Below are 9418 nucleotides of genomic sequence, written 5' to 3' on the forward strand. Positions count from 1 at the left end.
ACCCGTTACCTCCGGTATATTATATAGTCATGGTGTGGTATTATACAAATTAGATCTAAAGGTACATCCGTCTATTTTTCCAATACCCCAAACTCCATCAAGCGATCGATCCAACGAACAGAACAAACTGTTACATAGCAAGTAGCAAGTGACCGGTCCATCCATCTAAGCATCCTTCTTCGCAGCCTCTTCATCACTCCAATCCAAGAGCTCCATAATCTGCTCCTCCGAAAGCTTCTCCGCCTTCTGTCCTTGCTTCTGGAGGTTCTTGATGTACTTCTTTTGGCGCTTCCGAGCCATACCATGCCACTCAGGAACTCCACTAGCAGCCGCAAGGGTATCCTCCTCACCCTCTTCAGCAACAAGGTCATCATCACTATCCTCCACCTCGCCAAGAACCTTGCCCGACTCGCCGCCGCGCAGGGAATTCGCCGAGACCTTAGCCTTCTTCTTGCCGAAGGCAGCGCGCTCGGCCTCCTTCTTCGCCTTCTCCTTCTTGCGGTCACGATCGTGCATCCACTTGAAGAGTTTCTCAATGTAGGGCCGTACGCAAAGGTAGAAGACGACGCTGAGAATAACCTTTGTCCAGCGCTTGCCGCTCATCTCGGCGACGGAGGCCCAGGAGTTCTTGAAGAAGCGCTTGATGACGGTTTCGATCAACGAGTAGATTTGGTGGAAGAAATCGCTAGCGGCCTCGACGGCCTTGTCGCTGATGTCGGCTTGCTCATTTCGGGCTTGAGCTTGAGCCATGGTGGGTGGTTGGAGGGGGGGGGTTGTCAAGAAGCTTTTCTTGTGCTTATTTCAGCGTAGGTGGATTGGAGGGTGGTCGGGGAGGTAGAAGAGCCCTAGCAAGAATTGAATTGGATAGGGGAGAATAGTGATAGAAAAGGAAAAGATAGAAGAGAAGAGACTCGAAGGTTCGACCGCTTGGGGACCCGTTTTGATGTCCCAGTAATTCCCGCTTTAGGCGCGAAATACGGACTGTCCGGCAGGAGCGGCTCGCGTCGGATCAATAGTTGGGCCGACGCGCCAATCAGCGATCGCGGGTTGCTGTATGCTGCAACGAGTATGGGACGCGACAAACACCCTTCACCCTCACCACCATCATCATCAACATCAAGTGCCTCTCCAGTCTCCGGGGCAATCTTGAAACCATGGCCGATAACGAGGAAATTGGTCTTGAAGAGGTGAGTCCATTCCATCAATCATATGGTTCTCGCTCTGATGGCTATGACCGCTAGCGTTTGAAATCAGCTCTGTGGCTGTCAATCGGAAAGATCGTGGACGAGGAGACTATCAAGCTGGGTGTCAACGCAACCCCCCAGTTTATTGGTGCGCTCACGGAGATGGTTTGGGCTCAGATTGGTGCGTATCTTGATTTTTCCTGTCCAAGTCGCCCTGCATTGACTGCCATGCATTGTCCAATGCCTGTCACTTCAACCACTCTAGACGACGCGTAACTAACAACCCGCAGAGACGGTCAGCCAAGATCTTGAGTCGTTCGCCAAGTGAGTCACTCGAGCATTGACTGTACCTGAACCCCCCAGGATCGTACTGATCGGTATTACCATTTTAGGCATGCCGGGCGCTCAACGGTTAACGTCTCGGATGTGATGTTACTGGCCCGCCGCAACGAAGGCCTGGAATCTATCCTTAAGGCCTTCGTCGAGCAGCAGCGCGAAGAGACATCCTGAATGGTGGATAAGGAGCCCGCAAAGTCTCTGCAATGCTAATCCACAGCAAGTATCACTGAACACGGTCAAACACTACATTTCTGGGGTCTGTTACAACCCCGGGCCGCTGATTGGTGGGTTCTTGCCAGCTTCATCAGTGGTTCGCCCCCCCCGCATCCGCATCATTAAACCCAGTTACCCATGATGTATTCCGGCCTTCAACAACCATGTCACGACGCACCTGATCATCGTGTCACCGTTATGCAAGATGTCTCTGCCAAGCTCGAATCGACATGCCGATGGCGTTCTATGGCGGTTCGATAGCGCTTCGAATGTTCTACTACAGGGCTGTGTGCTTTATCTCTGCGCATCCTCAATCCTGTTTGATCAATTTCATTCAGGATTGCTAGCATTAATGAGCCATCTCAATGACGCCATTATCAAAGCTCGAATGCGGCGCCTATTCCAATACTAGGCAGCCTCTTCCGCCCTCGTTCCTATGCCATGGGTGGCTTTCCACACTCCCGGTAATCTGATACATGTCAGAAGAGGGATTGTCGTGCCAACTACCTGATCCCCCGACCATCTCAACTAAAATTGGCTGAAGCTCTGTCTTTCCTTCAATCCTGGCCAATCGGATCTCTTCCCATCCCCTGGGGTATTCGGTATCGTCAACTCTAGTCATGATCTTAACTTGTTTTCGTATTTGGATGTTGTTGTACATCTACATGCTAGGTTGTCTCTATTACGATAAGACATGATGACGTTTGTGAAAACCTCCATTCCAACATTTATAAAGCTACAAGTAAATACCTCGACCACCTGTCACCAGTAGCACTTAACTTGATTTAATTCACCCACCACGTTTTATCTATTTATTCCGCTTACCAAAGTATAAATTTGACACCTATTACACATCTACCAACTCTCTATACAGAGGTCACTTTCAAATCCCCAACCTTGGAAATCATCGTCCACCGGACGCAAGACACTCTTCAAGATGAGATCACAACCCACACCCATACGATCTATGTCAACGACAACGTTGAACTCAACCACGCAAAAAGCACCCTTTGAGCATAAAATACAACCCTTACTCAGATCTATATCTGCAACAATGGCAAATACATCTACACAGACCGACGCGATGCGAACCACCCTCAAAGGTGCGCCGAGAATGCAATCAATTCGCTTCCACGGACCGGGTGATATCCGTATGGACGAAGTCGATGAACCAGTCTGCGGCAAAGGCCAAGTTAAGGTTTGTCTTTACATATCATTGATACTGGAAATAACGCTAACGGAGAATATCAAGATGAGACCCGCTTACGTTGGCATTTGCGGTAGCGGTAGGTGATCCAATCGCATCTTGTAGATGACGGGATTAAATTCTGACCTCTCTAGATCTACATGAATACACTAGTGGCCCAATCTTGATACCGGAAACTCCACATAAAATCACAGGCTGTACGCAACCAGCAACACTGGGCCACGAATTCAGCGGTATCATCGAAGAAGTCGGCGAAGACGTCAAGAATGTTTCACCCGGGCAACGTGCCGTAGTGCGTCCGACCATTTTCGATGGATCATGCGCTGCGTGTAAGGAAGGAAATTACCATTGCTGTGAAAATATTGGATTCATCGGACTGAGCGGTACGTTTTACTCCTCCCCGTCTAAGGTATGGCCGGAAATTGAAATGACATGCTAATTCAAACAGGCTATGGTGGTGGCATGGCTAAGAAAATCGTCGCCCCAGCAGGTCACTTTTATGCCCTCCCTGATACCATCTCCCTTGAGGCTGCTTCTCTCATCGAGCCCCTCGCCGTATCTTGGCACGCTGTCAACTTCTCCCCTTTCAAAAAGGACGACAATGTCCTCATCGTCGGTGGGGGCCCGATAGGGCTTGGCATTGTTCAGGTTTTGAAGCTGCAAGGCGCAGGACAGATTATGGTAGCCGAACCAATGGATAACCGCAAGAAATTCTGCACGGAATTCGGAGCAACAGCAATCCTCGATCCCAGTGAGGTGGATGTCACGAAACGAGTTCGAGAGCTGACCAGCGGTGTCGGAGCAGATGTGGTATTTGATACAGCTGGCGTGGAGAAAGCGCTCTTGGGGGCGATCGCCGCTGTTCGCGTTCAGGGAACGATTGTGAATCTTGCTGTTTGGGAGGGAAATCCTTCTCTGCCTGTCAACGATTTGATGTATAAGGAGGTGCGGTATATGGGGGCGGCTTTGTATGACGAGCAATCTTTCTTGGATGTGATGCAGGCATTGAGTGCGGGTAAGTGCTATCTTGATGCGATGATGGTGTATTTGGGATTTTTCTGATGAGTTACTGGCAGGCGATTTGCGACCTGAGAAAATGATCACGTCTAGGGTTCCGCTGCGCGATGTGGTAGATCAAGGCTTTCGGGCACTGCTTGATCATCGTGATGAGCATTGCAAGATTATTGTGGATGTGCAAGAAGAGGGTTGAGGTGTGACATTGGCCTGACATTTGATAAAGAGCCGGGTTAGTTGAGTACTAACCAGTACTTGCTATGCGTCATCTTCGTTCGAAATACGCATGAAATAATGGTATCTGGCGACAACATTGTTGGCTTTCATCTCTTCGCGACGAGTGTTTAAATTCATTGCAGTAAGATTCGTCAGAGCAGTAGCCTGGGGTGCGCCTATCTCCAGTCTCAAAGAATTTGAGTTGACTCATGAAGTTCCAGCTGGTCCATTCAAGCTTATGTATCCAAATAGTTAATCCAAGCTCTGTATCTCCTGTGGACCCTGCCCAGCCATCCTGCCATTCATACCAACCCTAATAATACGTCATAGTAGAGGCGATTTCGTCAGTCAATGAGCATCCAAGAGGGTTCTAAGTGATTTCACCCATAATTTAGCATGAATCGGAATTGCCTTTACCTGCTCTAAAAAGGAAGAGGCGACCCATGATAAATGGCGAAGGATGGTACAGTTGAAGGAGGGCGTTCTGGAACCTTTATGAGGCGTGACTTGGCGGGGGGGGGGGGGCGAGAATAAGCTATAAGGTCCTTCATAGATGTTTCAGCTCGGACAGGTGGGTATTCCTGGGCGGCCAGATCGTCAAGATCAAGAAATTTCCAGAGCAGATCAGTGACTGCAGACCAGCCATTCAATAAACAAGGCCGTTATCAACAGCGCTGATCTATTGGTGTGATTAGGGAAAGTTAGTGCTCTCAAGAGCCTGTCTACACTCCTAGATAACTATGGACTACTCCGTATATTGTCAGTATTCGGATATCCCCCGCATTTTGAAATTCCCCGCCTCTCCCCCTCGCATCTCCTTATCACGATATTCCAATGGTGACTGGGTCTTGGAGGGCTTTTCAATGAGCTCCCTTACATGGGTCCCGCCCTTGACACGGCAATGGCGTGGCGTGGAACGAGCACATTAGAACGCAGGACTGCAGTTGCCTTCGCTGTGTGTAGGTAATTCGTCACCAAAATGATAAATTCCCATTTTTAGAACTACTTAACCAGGGTCCAACCACTTCTCTATGTATAGTTATTGCTTTGCGGTGGCTGCGCCACGCAATAGCAATGTGGCTGGAGGAGCTACCAATTTGATTATTGAACTCTCTTTTTTTTCCGCATTTTGAAATTTCCTTTCTTCACATGCGGTGGCGGGCTAGAGTAACCAACCAAGAAGCTCATCACCGCCAGGGTGGAACTTGATGATGTCAAAGTGGACGTGTGGAACCAGGGAAGAGCCAGTCACACCCCACAAAGCAGCCAGGGATCACCACGCCAGTATCCACCAATTCCCACTGATCTTCGACTATTGCGTCGACATCAGGGTCTACTCTTATAACCCGCCCTGAATCCTGTTGCCTTCCTCAGGTCTTTTAACCTTAGCCGCTCCCGGGTCCATCCCAACTCATTCAACACCACAACACACACATATACAAACCTCCATCATGGGTATTGGAGGCGTCATTCTACGCTTCTGCAGTCTCGCTATACGCGTACTGCAATTCCTCGCCTCTGCCGTCATTCTCGGTATCTTCTCCTATTATCTCGCCATTCTTTCTCGCCATGACCAGCATATCGCCACATGGCTGAAAGCCGTCGAGGGTCTCGCTGGCGCGAGTGCTCTCTACGGCCTCCTTGGCATCTTATTCGTTTGCTGCCTCGGTGGTAAATCATTCTTCGCCTTCCTGGGCGTTCTTTTCGATGTCCTCTTCACCGGCGCCATGGTCGCCATCGCGGTCCTGACACGCAATGGTGTCGATAAGTGCTCTGGAACCGTCGACACTCCAATCGGTGAAGGCAACGCCTCGGACGAGTCCAAGGCTAATCTCTCTTTCGGCATGGCCTGCAAATTGGAAAAGGTCTCTTTCGCAGTGGCCATCATTGGAATGTGAGTATCCTGAATACCCCCTCTCCCCCACCAAACACGTGCTAACCGCGATAATCTAGCTTCCTATTCCTCATCTCCATCCTCTTCCAGGTCCTGCTTGCCCGTCACCACAAGCGCGAGAAGCGCTTCGGTCCCTCGCCCGCAAACGGCTACACTTCCGGTAGCCGTCGCCGTTGGTGGCGCCGCAACGGATCTCCCGATGCGGTCGGGGCTGACAACGCCCTGCCTGGCCACCCCACCCCCGGCGAAGTGGAGATGGGCACCGAGCCCAAGAACGAGAAGAACTGGTTCGGCTCGTGGGGTCGCAAGAAGGAAAACACCGCTGTCCCTCTTGCCAATGGCGGAGGTGCTGCCCAAAACACCTATGGCTACGGCAACTCTGCGTACACTGGTAACATTTAAGTGAACGATTCGCGATCACTTAGCTATTGGGCGGGACCGGTCATATTGACTGGTCCATGATTGTATGACCATTTTGTCTCTTTTGAACTGTGATACCATGTTATGTAATAGGATTGGCGTGTAAACTAGACGTCGGAAGGTCATAGCCTAGAATGTAGGCGTGTGGAAAATGCCACAGAGATATAATATAAGACAAGAATCTATTGCTACTTAAATTCAACTGTGGAGAGAGACTACTAACTGGCAGTAGTGATTTAGGTTTGATAAAAGGTTTGTATTGTTTCTGAAACTAAAGGTACAGGTGTAAGACTGCTGCCGCACACCTCATAACATTCAAGTTACCCTCGACTCCAAACGCCAGCCAATCATTAAGAATACAGATTACCATCATTAACATAACGAGATCAACAAGTGATCGAAAAGCGCCCAGGCACCAAACACCGGGGTAATAGAAAATTCAGGAAGGAATAAGAGTTCGACCGACCCAGTCGGGTGAAGTTCAGGACTGGTGGGAAATTTACCAGCCCTGAGCTCGAACAATGGAGCCAAAGCGGCAGACGGTGCCAGCAGCAACAAGACCCATGTAGATGGGCTGGCTGTTGGAGCACATGGCCCAGCTCTGTCCATCGGGAGCGCAGAGGATCTCGCCAGAAGTGCATTTCCAGCCACCAACGTAAGAACCGAAAGCGTTGTTGGTAGAGGCCTCCTTCACCTCGCTGGACTGTCCAGACAGGACGCGAGGGTCGGCAGAGGGGGTACCGAAGGCAGAAGCGATCTTAGACATGGACTGAGAGGTAGTCTCGGTAGTGGTGGTGCTGCGGGTAGAGTTGGTTTTCTTCGAGTCGGTCTTCGAGTCGGTCTTGGAGTCAGTGTCCTTCGAGGCAGTATCCTTCGAGGCAGTGCTCTTCGAGTCGCTGTCCTTCGAGGCAGTATCCTTCGAGGCAGTGCTCTTCGAGTCACTGTCCTTTGAGCTTGAGGAATCGGAGGAGCTGGAATCACTGGTGAGGAAAGGCGCCTTGCTCTCGCACTTGTAGCCCTTGCCGCTGGCCTTGCCCTCAACGTTATCTCCGGGCATGGGGAAGTTCACGGCCTCGCCCTCAATGGTGACGCACTTGCCGGCCTGACCGACGTTGGCAACGAAGAGCTCGGGAAGGCTGCTGAAAGTGCCAGTCTTCATGGCACCGTACACGTCACGCTGAGCGTGTTCGTGGACCATCTCTTTGGGCTTCTCCTCATGGTGCATCTCCTTGTGCATCTCCTCGTGGGGCATCTTGTCAACCACAGGGGACTCAGCCTGCTTCATGGGAGGGTGGTTTGGGTGGTTGGGATGATTGGCTTGCTGGATGGTGTGCTTGTCACCGTTCTGAGCAGGAACCTCCTTGCCCTTAGAGCCACCTCCAACCGTGACGAAGGCACAGTTCATGTACATCTCGCGGTTGCCGACCTTGTTGAACCAGGTCCAGGCTAGCAGCGCCTCGCCGTCGGGGGCATCAGAGGGGATGGTGAAGTCGTACTTTTTGGCAATAGGGCAATCACCCAGAATTGACTCGATGACCTTGAAAGTCTCACCCTGATCGTAGGTCAGGGCAAGCTGGCAAGATCCGCCATCGTGAGTAGCACTGCCCTCGAGCTCCATGGTGTACTTCTGGCCCTGCTTGTAGGTAGCCTGGGATTCAAAGTCATCCTTGGCGTAGCCCTTGCACGGGTAGTCACTGCCAGAGGTCTGCAGCGGGTTGGTGTAGGAGTAGTCCTTCTTGCCGTCCGAGTCCTTGTTGAGAGGACTACGAATGGGATAGGGCTTGGACATCTGCATGTGGGCAGAGGCCGAACCGGCCAACAGACCAGCGAGGAGAGCGAGACCCTTCATATTGAATATTGTCTATGATTTGTTAGCGCTGGGCCTAAAACCGTAGATCATGGGGGTACTCACAATGTGTAGAAGTAAGAATGGGGGTATCAATCAGAAGAATAGTAGGGTCAACAGTCTGCCAGGCTTGCAACCACCAGGGTCAAAATTTGTCCAGAACCAGAAAATTGATGAACGAACAAGTCGAAATGGCGAGCTCGAGCTATAATAAATACCTGGACGGTGAGTGGCATTCTCCAGTGTTGTTTAGAGGAATGGCGGATACCATTAACTCGGGGCTCAAGCCCAAACGACGAGTCTTCTGGCCAGCAACGCGAAGAATGTTGGCAACCATCGCAGCTTCCATCACAGAAATCCGGCACGACCTCGTTGGTGGACTTGGACAAAAAGACAATAGTCCGGACGGATCCAGAGGAATTGAAAGAGTCATGATGGATCAATAATGAACAAGCAGCAGGTTCAGTATCAACTCAACCCTAAGTGATGCAAGTCTTAGTTCGACCTACTCACCTCCCCCTTCCAATTCCAAGCCTGGCACCATACCAACGCCACGCCCAGTGTAAGTTTGCATCGCACCCACAAGCATGAAAGCCACTACCAGGGGTAACTCCCATTCCACATCGAAATTAATCTCCGCGAGTCAAGTTGGACGGGGAATTCGGTGATGTCAGTCACAGAACACGCGTTGCTTCATCGGCAGTGGTAATCTTCCATATTTCACGCAGACTCCGTCTCGTCCATTCTTGAAAGGATTCAAGCACTGCCATGATAACGTGGCCCCAGTGGAAACCGGTTTTGAGTGGTCTCGGTCTGCCAATTGATTCCTCGATGCTCCTAGGACCTCCCTGTGCCCCTGGTTCGCCCTGCATGCCGGCAGAAGATGGCTAATTTTGGTGGCACCGGTGTCCATCTGTCCATTGGTTGAATATCACTAACTGTAGCGCTGTAGCATGGAAGTCAGGGCTATTAGTGGTTGAAAATGCATAGATCGACCAGTCTCCACCATCAACGATAAGTAGGGTACTTAGTATTAGAGTAGTCCCTCTGCTCTGCTATCCTGATTTCAGATATAGCAATAGAAA

General features: G+C 50.7%; 6 protein-coding genes across 6 annotated transcripts; 4 read left to right on the forward strand and 2 right to left on the reverse strand.

Annotated features, from left to right (window-relative positions):
• Window positions 1-165: 165 nt before the first annotated feature.
• On the reverse strand, window positions 166-750 carry N7481_005072 (uncharacterized protein; the record flags this gene model as incomplete). Its single annotated transcript, XM_057264291.1, has 1 exon — window positions 166-750. The coding sequence occupies one exon, from the start codon at window positions 748-750 to the stop codon at window positions 166-168; it is 585 nt and encodes a 194-aa protein (XP_057122011.1).
• A 404-nt stretch (window positions 751-1154) lies between these two features.
• On the forward strand, window positions 1155-1694 carry N7481_005073 (CENP-S family protein; the record flags this gene model as incomplete). The annotated part of the gene is made up of 3 exons (XM_057264292.1): window positions 1155-1187; window positions 1242-1369; window positions 1577-1694. The coding sequence occupies 3 exons, from the start codon at window positions 1155-1157 to the stop codon at window positions 1692-1694; spliced, it is 279 nt and encodes a 92-aa protein (XP_057122012.1).
• Window positions 1695-2790: 1096 nt separating this feature from the next.
• On the forward strand, window positions 2791-4153 carry N7481_005074 (uncharacterized protein; the record flags this gene model as incomplete). The annotated part of the gene is made up of 4 exons (XM_057264293.1): window positions 2791-3022; window positions 3078-3326; window positions 3392-3958; window positions 4020-4153. The coding sequence occupies 4 exons, from the start codon at window positions 2791-2793 to the stop codon at window positions 4151-4153; spliced, it is 1182 nt and encodes a 393-aa protein (XP_057122013.1).
• Window positions 4154-5624: 1471 nt separating this feature from the next.
• On the forward strand, window positions 5625-6469 carry N7481_005075 (uncharacterized protein; the record flags this gene model as incomplete). Its single annotated transcript, XM_057264294.1, has 2 exons — window positions 5625-6067; window positions 6127-6469. 2 exons carry the CDS (start codon window positions 5625-5627, stop codon window positions 6467-6469), a joined length of 786 nt encoding a protein of 261 aa, XP_057122014.1.
• Window positions 6470-6986: 517 nt separating this feature from the next.
• On the reverse strand, window positions 6987-8336 carry N7481_005076 (putative extracellular protein; the record flags this gene model as incomplete). The annotated part of the gene is made up of 1 exon (XM_057264295.1): window positions 6987-8336. One exon carries the CDS (start codon window positions 8334-8336, stop codon window positions 6987-6989), a length of 1350 nt encoding a protein of 449 aa, XP_057122015.1.
• A 188-nt stretch (window positions 8337-8524) lies between these two features.
• Window positions 8525-8768, forward strand: N7481_005077 (uncharacterized protein; the record flags this gene model as incomplete). Its single annotated transcript, XM_057264296.1, has 2 exons — window positions 8525-8558; window positions 8587-8768. 2 exons carry the CDS (start codon window positions 8525-8527, stop codon window positions 8766-8768), a joined length of 216 nt encoding a protein of 71 aa, XP_057122016.1.
• Window positions 8769-9418: the final 650 nt, after the last annotated feature.

The sequence above is a fragment of the Penicillium waksmanii genome, assembly GCF_028829765.1.
Source record: "Penicillium waksmanii strain IBT 27052 chromosome Unknown utg000005l:1.0-5232799.0:1.0-5237142.0, whole genome shotgun sequence".
Lineage (NCBI taxonomy): Eukaryota > Fungi > Ascomycota > Eurotiomycetes > Eurotiales > Aspergillaceae > Penicillium > Penicillium waksmanii.